General features: G+C 48.1%; 1 protein-coding gene across 1 annotated transcript in view; it reads left to right on the top strand.

Moving 5' to 3' along the window:
* The window catches only part of lmo3 (LIM domain only 3), a gene marked incomplete at its 3' end in the record, with an annotated part of 55883 nt that overhangs the window by 5039 nt on the left and 28749 nt on the right, over positions 1 to 22095 (top strand). Inside the window, exon 2 of the mRNA XM_079294602.1 lies at positions 822 to 1035. Coding sequence (XP_079150728.1) covers positions 822 to 1035 — 214 coding nt within the window. The remainder of the gene's footprint in view (positions 1 to 821; positions 1036 to 22095) is intronic.

The following is a 22095-nucleotide window of genomic DNA, read 5'->3' as shown; positions in this document are numbered from 1 at the left end:
AGTCCGGTTGGGAGGACTCTGAGTCCAGTCAGGAGGAGAACTCTGCTGTTAACAGTGAGCCCTCTACACACGGTGCTGGCAGCTCTCGGGGCTCTGGAGGCTACAGCGTGGAGGAGATAAAGGAGTTTCTGAGGCGGAGTAAGAACGTGAGAAAAGTCAGAGTGGAGGACTACCTCTCTGACAAGGAGCAGCTCTCCAGCTCTGCCAGGTCTCACATGAGGAGCAAGGACAGAGGAGGGCTCACGAAGCAGGAAGGATACAGACTAAAGAAGATAGTTCACAAAGTGAACAGAGAACTGGACAAAAGTGGGCGCTGAGTGAGAGTCAGATCTCAGCCTACAGACAATTACAGACACGTTCCTGTTTGATGGACCGTATTTGTTGAACAGTTTTAAATGATAGCGTATCGTGTTCAGGAAAAGGTTGAACTGATTGTAGCAGTTTAGCGATGTTTTGTTTGTTCATATGACTTGAGGAAAGACAAAAAATAAAAAAGTAAAATAAAGGTTTGTTAAAAAATCAAAAAAAATCTCTCTCTCTCTCTCTCTCTCGCTCTCTCTCGCTCTCTCTCTCTCTCTCGCTCTCTCTCTCTCTCTCTCTCTCGCTCTCTCTCTCGCTCTCTCTCTCTCGCTCGCTCTCTCGCTCTCTCTCTCTCTCTCGCTCTCTCGCTCTCTCGCTCTCTCTCTCGCTCTCTCTCTCTCTCTCGCTCTCTCTCGCTCTCGCTCTCGCTCTCTCTCTCGCTCTCTCTCGCTCTCTCTCGCTCTCCCTCTCTCTCTCTCTCTCTCTCTCTCTCTCTCTCTCTGTGTGTGTGCTTCTCACAGGTATACAAATGCTCTCCGTCCAGCCGGACACCAAGCCAAAAGGCTGTGCCGGCTGCAACCGGAAGATCAAGGACCGCTACCTGCTGAAGGCCCTCGATAAGTACTGGCACGAGGACTGCCTCAAGTGTGCCTGCTGTGACTGCAGGCTGGGCGAGGTGGGCTCCACGCTCTACACCAAAGCCAACCTCATCCTGTGCCGGAGAGACTACCTACGGTAAGAAAGACGCCGTCTGGGCCACGTTGGACCAAACGCCACATAGATAACGCACACATGTGCTCACAACATTTCGAGTTCAGGTTGAGCTCTCTCATTTTGTGGAATGGAATAAAGGCCGTTTTTATTCACAGGAAGGCGTTCGGTTGTGACCTGTGGCCTGTGGCCTTGTTTTAAAGTGTCCGTCCTGAGGACGTGAGGTTGATTTAGTGAAGCAGTGAAGTGCAGAGTTCAGTCTGGGCTCTTCCTGTTGATACATGAGCACGTGTTCAGACAGTTTTAGTGTTTATACAATCGATCAAAACAGTTTGTAATGCTGCAAATAAATATTCCAGATTGCCATTTTAAGGCTTCAGAATTAGTCACAAGCCAGCAATTAGACCGTTGCAAATGTAGGCAAATTATGGTATGGCATTCAGAGTATTTAATCAGATACATTTCTGTTCCTTGTGTTTTATTTTTACTGTAATATCATTATTTTCGGTTTATTCAGAAAGCACTAATATAACATTTCTATAATTGTATTTACTCGCCTGTTAAAGTCTGAAATTGGTTCTTAAATATGGTGTGTCAGCGTTATTTCAGGAACAGCAGGGCTGTTTGAACATGAAGAATTATTTGGTGTCACTAATTGCCATACAGAATTGTATTTATGGATTTTAGACGTGTAGAGTATAGGTTAGGTTAGGTTGTCTTTAAAAAAATACAACTTTGAAATATGGCAGCTTGTGAGTGACACCGACAAAGCCTATGAGCATGACGAGTAATGAATCCTCTGGTGAATCATGTGAACTCTCACGTAGACTCTCTGACATCAGGGGTCAAGAGGTTACAGCAAGAATGTCAGTTATTCTCAAAAGCATCACAATTAATAAATTAGTCCGTTAACAAAAGTGATAAGGAACCCGTTACAGTCTGGTCCACGTGTCAGAGGAGACTGTCGTTACCACCAATCAAGATAAGGATCCGCACTATGATGTGTGATGGACAGAGCGACGCACCAATCGGATCAAGCGTGAGCCGCACCTATGGGACAGCAGCATGTCACGGTGACTGATAGGATGAACTCTTACGCTTCCTTCTGCTTTTATCTGAATTTAATTTATTTGCTGGAGTAGAGTTCACTCACCTGGTTATTCTGTGGAAGAGATTGTTTTTACTTCCCAGAAATAGAAGTTCAGCTCTTTCTATTCGCAGTGCAGCGAGTTTTGTTGTTTTTTGCATCTTTAAGAAACTCTTCAGTATACATGCGGGTATACTATATGCTGTATACTATATACTATATGGTCAACTATATGAGCCTTTTAAAAACAATTTAAATCCATATGTCCAATATGAATCAACCTCATTTCCCAAAAGTGATCAAAGGATCATCTCTCCTCATTGACTGTCAATTTTAACACGAATCAGTATTTCTCTTTGCATTACTGGTCAAGGATATTTCTTTGCTGTCCTTGAGCGCAGCATCATTTCTCAGTGTTGTGGTCTGAGACCTGGTGGGAGACAAACAGCCGCTGGTTTACATAGAGTAGTTGACATAAGAACGTGGAGTTTATGGAGGCCTGGCACATGTAAAGCTCTCTGCAGACACACACTGATTTCTGTTTGACCTCACTTCAGCTGGACAAAGGGTCCACACATTCGGAACTGGATTCCTGAGAGGCTTCCGTGCTGATTTTGAATGTGACGTAGTGTATATATGTATAAATGGTACTTGATATAATAACATTGTGACAGACATCTCTTCATTAAAAACACAAAGCGATGACAGTAGAGATGTCCAACATGGATTCCAATGTGACAGCACTGCGTTAAAATCTCATTTATTTATCGAGTAGTTTCAACCATCCCAAAGCCTTTTACGCTGTTACTGTCACCTGAAACATTGGCATCAAAAACAGCCAACGTTAGCTAGCCCTCCTGCTAATTTCAACACAGATTTGTTGTTAACATTATTGTAGCATTATCATAGAAATAATTAGGGTGCACAAGAGTGTTACAGCACAGGTGTGTAGTATTAGTTTGCACATTGCAGTAGCTATCAGGCGGCAAGGACATGTGTTGTTTCTGTGCAGTAGACACTTCATAATATTGTATGGTGTTGTAGCTGACACAAATCATTTTAGAATCGAATAAATACAAAAAAACTCATTCTTAATACGTGGTTTATAGACCCAATAAGTCATACTTTTAGAAAGAAATCAAATTAGGACGTTTATACCTCATGTAAAACAAAATCTGCTGTCAAGCTAATGTATGTCGGACGATGTGTGTGTGTGTGTGTGTGTGTGTGTGTGTGTGTGTGTGTGTGTGTGTGTGTGTGTGTGTGTGTGTGTGTGTGTGTGTGTGTGTGTGTGTGTTGGTTGCAGGCCTTGGCACACTCTGCTATGTGCTGCACACTCGCATGCTTTGAGGAGAAGCTGCTGTGCCAGAGAATACATCCAAAAGGTTTGGAGCCCCGCTGCTGGATTATCCACCCACAGTCAGGCTCACTTACTCACACCGGCTCAATGTGCAACCTGGTGCTGGTGGAACATTTGAGACCCTTTTTAACATAAAGTATGTTTCTGTCTATGCACCTCACATGTCACCAAAATGAGCGAGGCTAATGCAGAAACAGCTGCAGCTCAGGTCGCGCTCTCTCACTGACTCACTGCTCTCTCTCGCTCACCCTGTCCACATGTTGAGGAAAACACCCAACTGCATCTTGCACCCACTTTGTGTGACAGAGGGGTAAAATGTTGCTTTGGAATAAAGTGTCAAACAACACATTAGGTCAGAGGTCAGGGTCTCTAAGCCCTCTGTTTGAAGTGTTGTTGAACAGTTAGAGTTAAGATGATCACGCTTCCTTTGGATAGCAATCTGAGTCTTAAAATACTGCGTATCTATTGTGTTTAGTCGTCATTTCCTACAAGCCCAACACCACGGTGCTTACTCTAAATGTCTTTACTGGACTTGTTGGCTTGTACAGAAGCTTCCGTCAGCGCCACAGCTGGTGGTCAGTCTGATGCAACACAATAAGACAGAGACAGAGAAGCAGCTGTTTCATGTGTTGTTTGCAGTGTTGATTTGAAATTCTACTGATGCAAAACTCCTGCTGTCTTTGTGTCCTACAGACCAATACACAGACCACGTATTTATCTCCACCCAGTGACAACGCTCACCTTAAAACAACTGTTGCACTGCGTGACACTTTCATTCATGACCATGAACACGCTGTAGTTAATTTTGACTTAATAATACTTACACCGTCCTGCTGCTTTAATGTATTAATCGGCCACATAAAATAGTCTCCAGCTAACGCACAATTTACTCCTGGTTGAGTAACGTTTGCTAAAAACTACCGTGCCCAGCTGTTAAGATGGAAATCTTTAAAAAACTTTGTTTGTAAAAGCGGTTCAGTAACTCCTTAAGTAGGAATCAATGGCTAACACTTGCATAACACAAATGTCCGTTTGTTGACAATGTAAGAAAATGTAGAATGGCCATCCCTTGGATATGAAGGTTAGAAAAGACATCATGGTTTGAGTCTGAATAATAACGTAACGCAACAACGTGACGCAACAACGTGACGCAACAACGTGACGCAACGTAACTCAACAACGTAACTCAACAACGTAACGCAACAACTAACCAAACTTAGCATTAACGTTATGTAGCAAGTGCAAGTCCATATTTCCTTTTGGTTTTAAATGGGACACGAACAGTGATCTCCTTGGTGAAAGTCCTGGGTTTGTTTGATTCATCCACCCTTACTGGACTTTCTTGCTCTGTATACTTGTAATTTTGCCATGTAACTTCCAATAATGCTCGTTCCATACATTACGTCACTAACTCTGCCCAAATGTACAAACGTCCACATTCAAGAAAGAAAAGTCGTGCTTTGCAGAAATGACAGCATTTCTTCCAGGCGACTGGGCTGCTTAGTCTCTCATGTATATATCCACACATCAAGCTGAGTGCCAGGCCCACAGATAAGGCTGTTGTATAGCAGAGCTCCAGAAGACAAAAACTGTAAATGTCATCAACGAATCAGCTGATTGGGCATTGTTTTCCCCAACGCCAATGCATTCAGTAGCAGCGAGGTAGGGGGCTGGGGCGTTTCAGAACAGGTGTGCAGGCTAAGAGGAAGACCCATCCCAACATGTCATTCTTTCATCTTCGAAGTTCAAGGTGACTGAATTGATTTGATGCTCGGTCTCACGCAAGTGGCCCATCCCAGCGAATGCGCCCTGACATCTCCTCACTGCTAATGAATGGCAAATATAGCGAACCGCAGCACTCGGCATCTGCGGAGCGACAAAGAAAGCCGGGGTCCGTCGCTGAGGCAATCAACGGCCGCACCGTCACAAAGCAATACAATTTTACACACACACCCACACACACACACACACACGCACGCACGCGCACACACACACGCACACACCCTTACTCAAAAGGCGACCTCAAATGTATTATTTCTACTTATATTTATCGCAGTCTGTCAGCCCAGGTTAGCGACAGGAGAGGAAAAAAATCAGAACGCCCGCACATTGGGTCCATTTTTGTATTCCATTGGCTTCAACTGTAAATGACGCGGGCCTTCATCACACACCCCCACCCCCTCCTCCAAGTCAATCCTTTTCTGCTAAGCAGGGTGGCATGTTATTAGGCCTGACATAACCAGGGTTAATAGAATTCTTCAGGGGTCTACAACCATCCCACTAGCAGAGAAATAATAATCCTTTATAGCAACACATGCACAAACAACTGAGGCGAAGGAAAATAAAAACAAATACAGGGAGAAAAAATCTTTAGCAGTGATCAAATATGATGTACAGAGGTGTGTGTGTGTGTGTGTGTGTGTGTGTGTGTGTGTGTGTGTGTGTGTGTGTGTGTGTGTGTGTGTGTGTAACTAAGCCATCCCTTCATAAACCTGCGACTGCAAACACAATTACAGGTATTATCTCCTGGAGCTTGATTTGTGCTTCGCTCTCTGCGAATGTTGAGAAAACGCAGCGAGAACATTTTATCAACAAATGATCCCTTTGAAACGGAGGCTTCCATTGATGGTGCTGGTAATAGTGCGACGCCTCTGTTTATGCTGACGTGTGATTTCCACAGTACAGAGCGATAATGTTTAAAAGCCCCAGAGGAGGGAGGAGAGCAGACAGACTGACACGTTTAAGTTCAGAAAACGCTGAGGAAATGAAGATGGCCTGCTGAGTGCCACCCGCTCACACACACACACACACACACCTACACACACACACACACACACACACACACGGCGCCGGTTCCAAGGCCGGGTGCAGGCGTGAAAAAAGCTGTTGGGCATCAGTTAATGGAAAACTGTAAATTCCAGGCATCCATTTTAAAGACAGCACCAGGAGAACACTTATTTATTTATCTATCTATTCATTCATTTTTTTAATCCAACTTCAATTTTCCTCTACACTGGTTTTACTAAGATTGTAAATGCAAGCAAACTCACAGAGCCGTCAACACGGCTGGATTTATTAACGTTTTGGAAAGCTGGCTATCAGCGAGAGATAACCCACATGTAGAGCATGGTTCAGTGTAATAACTCCCCCCCCCCCTTCAGGATCAACTCTGCAGTCCACAGCCACCTTCTATAACCACATATGTAAATGAAAAATGTATCTTTTTTCATCTGGCATGGCGCTTGTGACGCATTGTCAGTTTGTCTGTCGGCGTGAGGCATGACTGTGACATCCAGTCGAGCTTTATCTCCAGCGACCGGCAGGGAGGCTCCGGCTGTCTGCAACTCATCTGTTCTTTTCAGAAATCTCCTTTAGATGCATTCCTCCTTATGTGTCACACCTTTTGTGTCATTACTCACAAAGTGGCGAAATATAGTTTTCTTAGCTCAGACGCACACATACCGATGAAGTGTTGAAGGCCACATTCTGAATCATTCCTCGTGTCATTTTCTCTTTTTACATCGTGGCAACATTCACCTCTGCCACATATCTTCATTATTATTATTTAAATCTTGACTCATGCAGCTTAACTGTGAGATAGCGACATTAACCTGCACACATATTTTCCTTCTCTAACTTGAAAATATTATTTTGTTTGTGTGTTCGGAGTATTTCCCAAAGCAAACAAGCCTGACGTGTATTCAGATTGAAGTGGAGGATAAAATCATTTTGTGTGCAGCTTGTTTAATCATCCCAAAATGTGCCTAATTTACATTTGTAGCTACTGTGAATGCTTGTGTGCTTGTGGTGCCTGTGGCTCAGGAGATAGAGCAGGTCGTCCGTTAATCTGAGGACGGCAGTCTGATCCCAGTCCACATGGTGAAGTGTCCTGGGCGAGATACGAAACCCCAAATTTGCTCCCAAAGCATGAGCCATTGGTGTGTGAGTGTGTTTGAATGAGCGATTTACATTCGAACCTGATGAGCTGGTGGCACCTTCTATGGCAGCCTCTGTATTAACCTGTGTGTGCTGTTAAGTGGTTACATGTTGGCATGTAGTGTGAAGTGCTTTGAGCGGTCTGAAGACTAGAAAGATGCTACGTATATCGATGCAGGTCTGTCAGCGCTTGGCCTCCAGCTGATCTCAGAAGACAAACTCCAGAACTTTCTTGTTCTGTCGCTGCAGACCCATCTTCAGTTCCTCTTCTCTCTGTTCTTCAATGATTAGGAGTCTTTGCCTGGGCTTCATATGCACGCTCTCTAACATTAGCTCCTCATTCAGTCTGAACACATCTGTTCTATGAGTACAGACGATCAATGTGACTGAAGATGGCTTTACAGTAACTAATGTGTACCATTGTGTAGGGCTGGGCGATATGGCCTAAAAAAAAAATCTCCGATTTTTTTACAAAAAATCCGATTCACGATTTAAATCGATTTTTTTCCCCCAAAATTTTTTGCAGATGACAGAAGCTGTTGAAAACAATTTTTTCTTTTATTTTGTGATGATTTTCCCAAGTAGGTTGATAAAAATAAAGTGCAAACAAAACCTGAACATTGTAGAAAGGTGCCTGTAGTATACAAAAAGTATTTGGTCACTCTTTTGTTTGCCTGAATCATTTAAATATAAAATTAAATTAAACATAACATTAAATGGCATTAAATAGTAGCCTTCCATTGTAAACAACTGTGCAAATGTAACTTTTTACAGTAAGCTTTTCTAACTGAATACACTGATACAAACACAGCATGAAATAAAATGTATATGACCCTTTAACATTCACATTTTCAAAAGTGCAACATCTGATCTAACATCAACATAACATATTTTGCACAGTAAATAAGTGCATGTAAACAAAATCAAGTGCATTCACAACATAACCAACAGTATTAAACAGTAGTGCATGTTTTTTCTAAATATTTTTTGCCAGGAAGACAAGCCTGTCTACTACCTCTGGCTTCAGGCATGCACGGTGGCATGTAACAATGCCCCCCCCCCACACACTGAAAAGCCTCTCAGAGGGGGCACTTGTAGCTGGCACAGAGAGGTATTTCTTTGCTAAAGTACTTAGCCTTGGAAAGTTAAGTTGGTGACGCTTCCACCAGTCAAGTGGATCGGTGTCTGGGTCAACCTGCTGGACCACAGGTCAGTTGTTGCGGAGTAGAATGACATCCCCTCCAGCTCCGCAGAGATCCTTTGGCGTGTACTATTGTACAGCCGAGGCAAGGCAACGTCAGAAAAATGTTTACGGCTTGGTAGCACGTACCTGGGGTCCAAAGCTTTGAGACGGTGAATAAACCCCGGCTTTTCCACGGTGTATATGGGCACCATATCTTTTGCGATATACATCGCGACTGCATCCGTGATGGCTTTCCACCGGGCACTCTTCTTCTCATGCGGAGTACAGTTGGTGAAGCAGTGAAGCTGCTGGCCGCCATTGTTTTAGTTTGTAAACAATGCGCGCGCACTCTACTACGGGAAAAAGGGGTGGGGGCGATTTTCTCGATTTTCAATAAAACACATCGCCTTAAAGCACACATTCGAATTAATCGATTAAATCGATTTATCGCCCAGCCCTACCATTGTGTATAACTGACATGAATCAACACTGACTACAGCCACTATGAAAGACTAAACTACAAGCTTGTTTGTGTTGCTAACTGGCTCATGTAGCTTTACTGACAATGAGGGACACATCACTCAGTCGTGATTGGTTATGAAAAATAAAACCTCCCCCCACTAACGACATAGAGGAAGCACCAAAGAGCAGTCGGTGTCGGACTGAATAATGGCGTGGTAATGAAATGTCCATTCAGCGTGAACGTCAGGCTAAAGATGCAGCTTCGTTCTACCCAGATTACACACACACACCTTCCTCAGAGCAGCCTGGACTCCCAGCTGCAGAGCCCTCATTGTTCCGGCTGCGATGGATGGCAAACGGTTCCACAAAGACCTGAAGGCCCGCGACTTCACAATAGCCAGTGCACAACGTCCCGCTCACCCGAGTGCCGCCCTCCTGGGAGATGTGCAGGAAGCTGGGTGTAGTTTGTCATCAGCATCTCTCCTCCCTGATTCTCTGCAGGCTGAAATATTCAGGCCAGCTCCTCTTCCTCGAACAACTAATGCGCAGATGTTCAGCTGTTCTCACGCTGAAGGGCACAAGGACCGCTGGTCAATGAGCGCTCTGCTGAGAGGAGCAACGTCTACCGTTACGTCTGACTCCAAATCACTGCTCACCATCTGTTACAATCTTATTGGAGATAAACCTTAGCTGAATTTCAGGAGCAGGGCCACACCTCCACGGGGCCACTTCCGGCCACACCCTACAAATACCCACGGCCACCATAGCTCAGCCTGCTACGCCTTTCGCACCAAACCGTAAGGCTGCTACACCTTCAGAAAAGAGTCAGGCTGCTACGTCGTTCGCACCAAAACCCAAGAATGCCCGCAGCACCGCAAAAACAACGAACAGGGAAGGAAAATAAACCCCTTACCTCGCCAGCATGGACCTGCTACTAACCGGGCCTCCCGATGACGACGAACCGCTTGCCTCCCCAGCCGCCACCCGCACAGCCCGGGGCCGCACTCCACCGAGGCAGGGCTTCCAGACGCCACCGATCGCCTCTGGGAGCGGCCCGGCGGCCCAACGCAGCCGAACCCGCCGACCGGCCACATCCATCGACCGGAATCCCTCCCTCCGGGCAATCCGCCAGTACGGGGACCCAGACCGACCGTCATCGTCCAGCGAACCAAGTCCCACACCGGCACGCCTCCGTGGCAGACGGCGATCCGCTGCCCCCGAACGCGGGCAACGGACGCGGAAGTCCCCCCCTTCCTCCTCCGCTCGCTCCGGACGCAGCGCTCGGGGACAAACCTCCGACAGCCCGGCTTCCGGCGACTCCAGCATCCCAGCACGCCGCGCTCGAAGCCACCGGCACGGCGCTCGCGCCCCGACCGCATCTCCCAGCGGAACCGACCCGCCCAGGATCGCCACCTGGACCGTAGCGCGCCTGTTAACGGAGCGCAGGAGAGGGGGATCCCCCACAAGCGCCGCGACAAAAAAGCGACACTGCTCCAACTCCTCGCAGCTGCCATGACACCTCGCCACGCAGCGACGGACTTTCCATCAACACACGGGCGCGCCGTAAGTGACGCAATCACGCACCACCAAGCCCCGCCCCGCCGGCCTCGACGTTCCAGGTTGCCAGGTTCACAGCGTCCCCCTCCACCACCACAAGGAAAGAGAGAAGAAAGGGAAAAGAGAGTCTACGCAACAAAGCACACAGTGCCAACTCCTCCAAACCTTCCCAAAGTCACGTCAGGCACCAGGCAAGTCCTGGCACCGGGTTGCCAGGTTCCCTCTCCTCCATCCCCCTCTTTAAGTCCGGGCACCGAGTTGCCAGGTTCCCTTTCCTCTGTCCCCTAATGCCGCTTTCCTACTATGCATACTCTGCCCACCAGGCGATTCCTGGCACCGGGCTGCCAGGTCTTCTGGCCCCGTCCCCCTCTTTAAGTCCTGGCACCGGGTTGCCAGGTTCCCTTTCCTCTGTCCCCTAATGCCGCTTTCCTACTTCGCATACTCTTCCCACTGGGCGGATTCCTGGCACCGGGTTGCCAGGTCTTCTTGCCCCTGTCCCCCTCTTTTAGTCCTGGCACCGGGCTGCCAGGCTCCCTCTCCCCCCTCCCCCTCCCCTATCCCGCTTTTCCTACTACGCATACTCTTCCCACTAGGCAGATTCCAGGCACCGGGTTGCCAGGTCTTCTTGCCTCTGTCCCCCCCCTAAGTCCTGGCACCGGGTTGCCAGGTTCCCTCTCCTCTGTCCCCCTCCCCCATTCTGCTTTTCCACCATGCAGATACCAAGCAACAACGAAACGCAGCAACGCAGCCACGGAGTGCAATGACGCAGCCACTCAAGCCATGCTACGCAACGCCGGAATGGAACGGAGCGCAGCAACGCCGGAACGGAGTGCAGCAACGGCAGAACGCAGCAGCCACGCATCGCAGCCACTGACCGCAGCCACGCAACAATGCAGCAACCGAACGCAGCAGGCAACGGGACGCAGCAACAGGAACAGAACGCAGCAACGAATCGCAACAACGCAGCAACGCAGCCACGGAACGACTCAGCCATGCCACGTAACGCAGCAACGCCGGAATGGAACGGAACGCAGCAACGCCGGAACAGAATGCAGCAACGGCAGAACGCAGCAGCCACGCATTGCAACGACGGAACACAGCAACGCACCCCAGCAACGTACCCCAGCAACGTAACGCAGCAACGTAACGCAGCAACGCAACGACGCAGCAAGCAACAACGGGATGCAGCAACACAGTGCAACGGACCGCAGCAACGTAACAACGCAGCAAGTAACGACTCAGCAATGCAGCAAGCAACAACGGATCACATCAAGCAACAACGGAACGACGCATGACGCAGCCACGCAACGCAGCAGGCAACGAGACGCAGCAAGCACGGAACGCAAAGCAACAACGGAACGCAGGACGCCAGTGCCCCCGCCGCCTACAGCAAGTGACCATAACCGGGACATCTGGCACCGGGGTGCCTCCACCCCGCCCACTTCCAGCGACGAACTCACACAATTGGCCAACAACGATGCCGCTCCCTCTGCCGTCTTTTGGGGGGTTTTCACGACGGACGACATTGCCGGAGACCAGCCTCGAAGAAAGAGAAGAGAAGAGCGGTCCCCTTACTATATTTCAAATTCAACTCACACCTGAGCCCCTACGAACCCCTCATGCGCTAACTACAAACCAGGAAAACACAGCAAACCGCCCCCCACGAACCACTGTTCACCACAGAGACTGGCCGCATCGCCGACCGATCCTGGTTCCTCTTGCACTTCAGGGGAATCCTAACCATCTCCGGGATCAATCCCGGTTCCTTCCCTGGCCACTCCTCCCGCGTAGGAGCCGCCACCACCGCAGCGAGCAGAGGAGTCCCAGACCACCATCAAAGCCTGGGCCGCTGGCCCTCCCACGCCTACCAACTCTACACCCGCCACAGCGCCACCGACATGCGCAACGGGCAGGCGGCACTGCTCCCGTAGGCAGGCTTTTGGGGGTCTGCAAGGCCCGGGAGCCGCAGTGGACCCTCAAACTAGCCTTTCCCCAAACTGCTTCGCTCAGGCTACCCTCCACCAACCATCCCTAAAACTCTCCAGCCGGCCAAATCGCAGAGGTGGGGCCCTAAGCTAGTGAATTGGAGATAAACCTTAGCTGAATTTCAGGAGCAGGGCCACACCTCCACGGGGCCACTTCCGGCCACACCCTACAAATACCCACGGCCACCATAGCTCAGCCTGCTACGCCTTTCGCACCCCACCCTCCCGCCCCTCTTTAAAACCACTCCCGGAAGGCCACCTGCCTCCACAGCCACTACTGTCCCACATGGACCGGGGGGGGGGGGGGTCTGCAAGGCCCGGGAGCCGCAGTGGACCCTCAAACTAGCCTTTCCCCAAACCGCTTCGCTCAGGCTACCCTCCACCAACCATCCCTAAAACTCTCCAGCCGGCCAAATCGCCGAGGTGGGGCCCTAAGCTAGTGAATATGTTTGTTTCCCATGATGAGCTTATTGCTGTCGCTAAGAATAATGTTCATATGAACGAATATGCAGCAATGGAGGTGGACGAGCAACGTGTCCCGCATGGAGACATAGCGTAGTTCATTTAGCAAAGCCTGGGTCCTTCCTACCATCCCATAGTGTAGCTGTTATGTGTATTAAGATAAATGTTGTTGAATGTAATCAGCGTTCTGTCTGGCAGCAGGCTCACTGGTAAACGCCGTGCTTTCCTGTTACAGTTTCTTATGCAGAGGTTGTTCGTTTTAATGCCACACAATGATGACATAACTTCAGTCATGAAACTGCATTTCCATGATTAGGGGAGTGTGACCAGTGCACCCACTGGTACGCTGTGAAACTAACCACCTAACACCAGCAACATGTGGGAGGTGCAGGACTGGTGAGATCCAGTCTAAACGTATCCTCATACTGTATGAAGTCTCACGAGAAGTTATTTGTCATCTTTTGTGTGTTCTCCTACGACCAACAACGTGAGTGATCAGTACGCCAACCAGTGCACAAGCTGTTCATGCAGCAGAAGCGTTTGGTCCGGTTCAGGAAATGATTGTGGTTTGGGTTAAAAGAAGTAATATATTTGATGCATAAAATAAGTATGTTTATTATGTAGGTGTCATTAAAGATCCCGTTAAACTAAATCAACGATGACTTTTGGTTTCACATGAGGCGGCAGCCTTCTGAGCGTCTCCGTAAGAACCACAGTCTGAAACAAAGTCCTTTCCTGTCAACACGGAAGTTTATTTTGAAAGGACAGTGAATGCATGTAACCAGCGTGAATTGACACCAGCATGTAGAGCGTCATGGTTTGACATGTGATGAGTTGGGAGTGAGAACATGTTGAAATGACAATGCAGAACAGTGCAAATTAGAACCTCTGGACTGGAGAGTTATTGATATAAAACCATGAGATATTAGCTGTTCAGCTCGATGCGCCAACTGAAGCGAGATGTGTGACATGAAATATAATGTTTTATGTTTGCATCTCCCAGGTCTGCCCCTGTGCTGGGGGGTAAGAGGAGAATGAAAGGCTACCTGCCGGCTACCGAGAAGTGTTGCTGTTTTTTGTAGCAGATCAGTCTTTTGTGCGTTGGCGCATTTTCTACTCTTTCTTTAGCGTGACAGCAGCAGAACTCTGTTAACTGCAGTTTAAATCTAAAAGTTGAGTCACACACTGGCAGACCAGCAGGCTTTAGCTCATCCACTTATTTGATCTCTGGAATGGTTAAGTGCGCTTCCCGTTTACTGAAGTCAGTATCATGTAAATGTCACAAACCCGCCCTAAAGGTTTGTGCAGGTTTGAATCTACCGCAAAGATAAATGAGTTTCTTTGAGGCCTCAAAGAAGAAGCAGCCTTCTGTCTATTCTTCTTCTTCTTCTTTGGCACCACTTGAGCACTTGAGGGGGACAATGTGCCTGGTCGGTTCATTCGGGCCCCAGATTGCATCACGTCTCTGCTGCTTGTTATTACAATAGATCACTCGGCATGCAGAAAGGGCCTCTGCTGCTCAAGCTCTTAATGGAACTTAACGCTGGAGAATGCAGCACTCGGTCTGTCAGCCTTGCCATTTTACCTTCTTATTCCATCATCTTTCTCACACACACACACACACACACACCGTGTACCTCTCCATCTCCCTCTTCAGTCTGGGCCCTCTCGGCCTTCTTTATGCTGCTAATCAGGCTCTCCATCACTTTAGAGGGCCGTAGGTAGATGATTACCTGATTCTAATTACATACAAGGGGGAAACTTTAGTTTGATGTCTTTTGTGCGTTTCTGGCTCTGGCTTCCTATAGCTTTCACTCTCCCCTTCTCCTCTAAACCCCCCTCCCCCCCCCTCCCCTGGAGACTCCTCTGTATGAGGCCGGTCATACGCGCAGCAGCGAGGCGGCCTCACCGCTACAAGGTGAACTATTCCCCGGCACGTGTTATTATTAATAACTGCCAGAGAGAGGGGTCACCCAAGACAACTCCTTGAAAAGAACCGCGGGCGAAGCAAGTAGGCCGCAGCTGGGCTGTGTTGTAAAACAATACCCCGTCACCCTGAGGAGACGCTCTGCTTAAAGCAGGAATAATGCATGGGGGGAGAGAGGGAGGCGCGAGGGGGGAGCGAGGGGGAGCGAGGGGGGAGCTGCGCAGCCACATTTTTCGGGGCCATGAAAAATTAAGATGTCACCACCTGGTGCTTTTAAGCATACCTTTACCACTGAGATGGAGGTATCAGAATATGAATAGGTCGGGGCTATAACTTTCAACACCCTTGTCTCCCTTTGCTCTCTGTCTCCCTGCTTTGTCGTTAAACTTCCGATGGCGGCGTTAAATTCAAATGGCGTGTGAGCGCGGGGGGGGGGGAATGCTAATCGCCAGTCAAATGACGGGATATCTCTAGTTAGTGGAATGATGGGGTTTTATAGCCGTCCCAGCTGTGCCTTGTCTAAATGTCTGCAGCAGGGCCGTGTTTTCTACCCTGGAACCTGGACAGTGCGATCCACACAGTGTATCTGAATCACACCTGTTCCTGTTTCCTGTGGATTTCTCTTCCACTCGGTTTGCATGCATCACAAATCCAGCTTCAACGTCCTCCGTCTCTGAATGAAATTGCTTTTGGCGGGGTCAAAGTTCACAGAGTGGTCCATGTTATGATTTGATCTGTGCCGAGGAACAGAACGGGGGTAATTCTACCCTGTGCAGCTTCCTGTTCTCCTGCCTCGGCGTAAAGGCCTAAATTGTTGCATTACTTTCTCCTGTTTGTTTTGGGGATTTGAAGGGAAGTGAGATGAGTCCTGGTGATTCCTCCCACACGGCCAGTGAGAGGAGGGTCTGCTGGCTCGGACTGTTACAGTGACAGAGATGATCTCCAAGATTGTCTGGCAGGAAAAACTCCAACATTATTTATTCTGTTAACTCAGAGATCCCTGAGAATGGCAGTTGATCCTCTCTAAGAAACCACTTATGGGCTTGTATTTTCTACCTCTGATCATACAGCCTGGCATGTAGCCAGAGCAGTGATGTAACCTCGTACTGGAGGTGATGAATGAACAGTCCTGTGTACATGAGATGTTTTTCTCCCACATATGATTGAAGGTATGGTTTTCTGAAGATTAGGAAGCTGAGAGTTGACAGAACCACCAAGTGACTGTTGCCTTTCTATTCATTCAAATGACCTTTTCAATATTGATCTTTTGTTGTCAATGTATCTCCCAACTTGGTGCACCTTCACATTTCTTATGTTTTGGTTTAAAATAGTCACATTTAATGATAGCCGCTCTTAAAATATCACAATCAGCTAAGGAAGTTATAATTCGACCCAGGGAAAGAAGACGTACCTTCATCAGGAGAAAACACAGTAAGAAAATAGAATAACATGGTACAACGCCATATATCTGCATCTTATCTACATCTAAGCATTGCAACTTTATTCACATGGGTTTCACATTAAAAGCTTACCGAGGGAGGGACTGTGTTCAGGGTTTGACCGTGAAACACATGTGCAGGAAATGTAGCGTAACACCAACTGAAACATGGCAAAGTAAGAGTCCTGCAACATCATTGGGTCCTATTCGTCATGCTTTTATAGGAAACATAACCTGATGTGCCTCATGGTTGGTTACACAGAACCATCTGAGAAGCCGTCATTGGAAAAGAAGACGCACCTTCAACAATATAAGCTTGGCAGGTGATTGGATGAAGCATCTGTCAATTGAGTTCTTATCGAAGAGAGTCGGAAGAAGAAACACTCTCCAGTTCTGATATAATGGATACTATCGCAGCATCTACGCTCGTGTTGTGTCACACACACCTAAGCCCCGCCCATAGCTGGCAGTGGCTCCTCATAGGACGCTGATTGGTCCCTCACACTTTAGTTTCAGTCAGAACTTGAAGCCTAACCGGATGGATTCTCACGGGATCTTGTGATATCGCGAGAATCCAGCTGATGACTAACGGCCATTGTATGGCTTTCTGGTTTTCGGGGGGAAACGGAGTACACAGAACTACCAAGTGACTTTTTGTTTTGTCTTTCCAATCATTCGGTTTCCTTTATAATAATAATAATAATAATGTATTTTATTTGTAACGCACTTTTCATTTTTTTTTTTTAAATCTCAGAGTGCCACAGAGCCAGTACATAGTAAAAACCTGGTAAAAAGCATAGTTAAAACATAGAACATAGAATTCGACCCTGAATTCAGTAAGAGTACAGAATAACATGGCATAACCTCATATATCTTTAGCTATCTATGTGTTTGAAGTGCAGTTGTATTCCAATCTAAAGTGAAAAACCCATTCAAACATAAGAGATGTCAAAATATTACTCAAAGCAAGAAACTTTCATTTTATGTTCATTTGGTGGTCCCTGTGGACGGTAGCGGTAGTGTTTCTGAGACCAGATCGCCGTTAGAAAGCTCACTTTACTGCAGCAGGGTCTGACAGTCCTGGTCCTGGGTCACCTGTTTAAATGAAGAGCTCCCTTCACTTCGTGTGGCTCAGGTTAGCGGCCACGTAATATCGCAATAAAATACAAATCATATTATGTTTTATGTCTTTTAAGAAATTGCTCTGACTTTCTAATTTCCGTGACTTAGTCACGAAATGTTTAATGCCAATTCAAAGGGTTTGGACTTCAACTTAAAGCGGTTTGGATCATCTGGTTGACCTGTTGGTTCTTCCTCACCCACCATATTCTTAGAAGTGATGTTGTTGCCCACCATCTTTACTTCCTGTAGGAAGAAGGACAAATAGTCCTCGGTGTTGACATGTGTGGGGGGCTGGATTTCACCCCACAGAGAGGAGGCCAGAGCGCGTGGTCCAACTGCTGTTGACAGTAGAGACGCTGCGATAATAAATCTACCAAAAGTGGTTTACAATTAAAAGGAATTTAATCCTACTGAAGCTAATACAATTATACAGTGAAGTACACTACTTCTATGGAATATGAAACAATAAAACAAACCAAAAACCCTCGTGCAAAAAAATCTTCTCAGCTTCTCAGGAGACACATGCGTCCCCTCGAAGCAAAACCCGAGCCAGAAGAGAAAAAGACTTGAAAATAAACCTCCCACATCCGGTTTGAAACCCCTCCCCTTTTGTCTATCACAATTCCTATTGGCTAACTCCCAGGACCCTTGTCCAGGTGCACTCTGTAATCGCCTGTCTAAAAGTCTCTCTGTCCCTTCGTTCTTAACACATTCACGGTCGGCCTCCACAGGTTCCTTCTTATCTCAGGCCTCATCAGTCTCCAGTCCAATCACCTGCAACTCAGCAGATACAAGCAACACACACACACGATGTACAGCACCACCCTCAGGCAGGGAGGCACACAGCATTCATGTTTTCAAATCTTATGACGCTCTAATAACAGTTACCACGGAGCCTTGGACCAGTCATCATGGCTCAGGTCATGGACAGCCGGGTGTTCCGTCCACCCAAAGCTCATCACATCTCTGTGTCTGGGATGCTCCCGCACCGCCCTGAGGCCGGCTGGTACACAGCCTCGGCTCTGTGTTTCATCAGGGGGCTTATCTAATTCACTGTCCCAAACACATCAACCGAGCTAATGAAAAATTCATTGAGTCAGTTACTTTGCGCAATTGAACACATCCATCACCTCCCGACGCTTTGTAATATTGTAAATCATGTGACCGTCGCAGTCGCGAACCCCCCTCCGACCCGGCAGAGCTCTTTGTAATGAATATTGACTCGTATTCAATTCATTCGAGCAAATCAAGCCTTTTGAAACGTCTAAAAGCCGCCTGCCCCCCACTCTGGTCGCAGAGGAGCCCAAGTGTCAGCGTTCAAGGTTTTCATTTCATTTTCAAACCGTGTAGAAGTTGATGTTGGTAACTCCATTACCTGCTGACTGGACTAAATTGAACTTCCCTCCGCGGTGCCGGCTCGTGTGGATTTCTCTCCTCATCCAGACTATTTCATATCCTCCCTCCTTCCAGATTAACCTTTATGGCCCTAATAAATGGTCCGTATTGACATCAAAGGGATGGGAAGATGACGCTATGCCTTATGGGGAAGGGAGCGCGGGGCCTCCTGAAAGAGCCCGAGCTGGCTCCCCTTCTCAGCGAACAGTAATTGTGCCTGTCCTCTGAAATGATGCTCTTCTTTGTCTTTTTAATTAAACTCAAGAGCAGTTTGGAGGCTATTTGACCTTTGCTGGCCCCTCTTTATGGGGAGTGCCGCAGGTCATTTCCATGCATATATTAATGGCTGGCCCTCCTCCCTTTTCCTCTTCGGCAATGATCCGCGAGGCTTTGCAGATTAAGGGGCGGTTTGGGTCTCGGGTATTGCCCGTTTTTAATCTGCTAGGTTGGAAGTTCTTTGATGGAGAAGAAGCAGAAACGCTTTAGACTTTAGTTCACATGGTTAAGGGGAAGTCTATTTCAAGTGATTGTGTTTTGTCCTCCTTGAACCCGTATTTTTCCCTCTCAATTTCCTTAAGTTACTGTAAAGATATATACATTTTACTCACTTCATTATATTTAATTGCTGTGAGAATCAAAGTTGAATCAATTTATGAAACGTGTAAAAGGAATCCGTCTGCTGCAGGTGTCGGTACAGAATTTAGAATTGTATTTAAAGGAATGTGTGATAGAAACGAATAAAACATATGCATGGAAATTACACATCAATATACAAATACACAAAGAAGCAATCGCGAGGGACAGAATGTCGTGTCATATGTGGATGTGGATATGGACACATTGCTGTGTGTTGATGGGATCCTGTAGAGAAGATGACGGCTGAGCTCTGGTGCTGTGTCTGCAGCGTAGTGTGGTCACCACCTCTGCAGCTCGTTGCCGCGCCTCGTCTAGAACACACCGCTGGCTGCCACATAGTTGGCTGCCACCTCTCTTCTGCAGGCATGTGAGAGTATGATAACAGCGCTGCTGTTGGACACAGTGACATGCAGCAGCAGCCCCCCCCCTCGCCAACCCTACAGGCTCTTGGCATCGGGTTTTGTTTTGTTCCGGGGGGCTGTGTGTTTGGGAACCATCCACAGCTCTCATCCTGTATATGACGCTCTCACAGTCGGGGGGGTGGAACCTGCCTGAAAGGGGAGACAAACCCTTCTCCCACGTGAACCTGCCCTCCTCTCCGTATTCAACTATTGATGCCCAAACGCTCCGAGTGACTAAAGCAGATGCGTTGTGGCGGGCGGGAGCAGACCCGGCCATGCATGATTAATGCGGCCTCGCCGGAGCAGACGAGGGTCTGGCTTTGTGCCCGCTGACGAGAGGGTGGAGTGAGAAGGATGGAGGGAGGTACATGGACAGAGAGAGAGAGAGAGAGAGAGCACCTGCTAGTCAAACACTTCCCCTCCAGTGTGACCTCTGCATGTGTCAGTATAGTTAGCAGCTCAGTGAGAGCAGCTCCGAGACCACCAGGGCTCCGGTCTGGGATCAGCCGAGGTCCGGTCGAGCTCGAGGTGATGCTGCTGGTGGTGCTGCTGCTGCAGGTTCAGAGAGCCTGCAGAGCTCCATGGCTCTCTCCTCCGTCCCCTCTGCTCAGGGCTCACCGGGGGGGCTCCAGTGATCGGCCTCAACAGGACTCCAGTTACCAGTTCATGTCCAGAGACACAAGACTAACACGAACACTGAAGTTTGAGTGGAACTTTTAGTGTCTTTACATTGTGGTGTTGTTCTTCCGCCAGCGTACTTTCAGCTCCTCTCTGACTATTTCTCGTGTCTGAAATGTGTTGGACTGTGATCGTGGTCGTCCTGCAGCCCCCTTGTGTCAGAGGCGGTGTTCCACGTTGAGGAGGTCGCCTCATGGTGTTAATGTAAGTATGCGCCATGGAGCTCCAGCTCTGCTGCGGGAGCACGGACGCAGCACGTCTGCACGCGTGAACCTCAGCTTGCCAGCAATTAGCGCGGTGGGGTGTGTGTGTGTGTGTGTGTGTGTGTGTGTGGACGCGGTGGGCTTCAGCCAGGCCTTCTGTGCCACCCCTTGGTTAATGAGGCCTTTATGGAGATGAAGTGGGGGGGATGTGGGAGAGGTGGGCGTGGAGACAGTGTGACTGGAGCTAGCTGCAGCTGTTAGAACCGTGAGTGGTGAAGGGGAGGAGTGTGTGTGTGTGTGTGTGTGTGTGTGTGTGTGTGTAGGGGCATGGGCAGCACTGTGGAAAACAGAATTTCAAAATGCTGATTGGTCGGTGTCAGCCCCACTTACAGGCGTTATTTGGATGGTATAGGCAGAGCTGTGAGGCCTGCGCTGAACCCCTGAGCGACTTCTCAATTAGTGGGCGGCCTAGCGGAACTGCCAGACACACTATTGTGTGCCCCCCCCACCCTACCACCACCACCACCACCCACCCAGCCCCGATCCAGTTGCCTCCTCCTCAGGCCGCACGCCCCCCGGATCTCTGCAGCTGGTCAAGTCGTTCTGTGCGACTCGGTGTGAACATGCTCCTTTTGTCAGACGTCTTCTTAGGTAAAAACACCACGTGGGCGTCAGAGCTGAGGAGAACTTGTGTACACGGTGCAGCAGCTTTAGATGTGGCGCTGTCCTCCATGATCACCAGAGTGTGATGCTTTGTGGTGCGTCCAGCCTGGATCTCTGCGATAACACGAGGAGGGGGAGCAGTGCTTTCTGCGTAAACTCCAGCCGAGCCAGTTGGTGTGAGCTCGTTGTAAAATGAGATGTAAATGCAACAATTTGAGCAGCTTGAGTTATTCATGAGGAAGCCAAAAGAAGGAGAGGAATGCTAATGCTACACACTGCTTTGGCTCAGGGCCGCATCAACAAACAAGACACTCGGTGAAGGAATTAACAACTTCATTAAGTCACCTGACGGCGTCACTTTGTCTGCAATGGCTAATGCCAGAGCTATCGGCTGCTGCTACATCTCAGACTTAACCTGCGAGTTAGCTTAAAACGTGTTTTAAGGCATCATCTCAGGATGTTTGTCCAACCGAGACTCTGCGAACTAAAAAGAAATCTGTCAGGCCAAATCCATACAAAGACTCATTATTGAGAAGACATCCAATCTATAATTGGTTTTGGAGGCATAAAAGAATCAATGTGTTGCCGG

This window comes from Melanostigma gelatinosum (assembly GCF_949748355.1).
Source record: "Melanostigma gelatinosum genome assembly, chromosome: 22".
NCBI classification, from domain to species: Eukaryota; Metazoa; Chordata; class Actinopteri; order Perciformes; family Zoarcidae; genus Melanostigma; species Melanostigma gelatinosum.
This window is presented reverse-complemented; position numbering and strand designations above follow the sequence as displayed.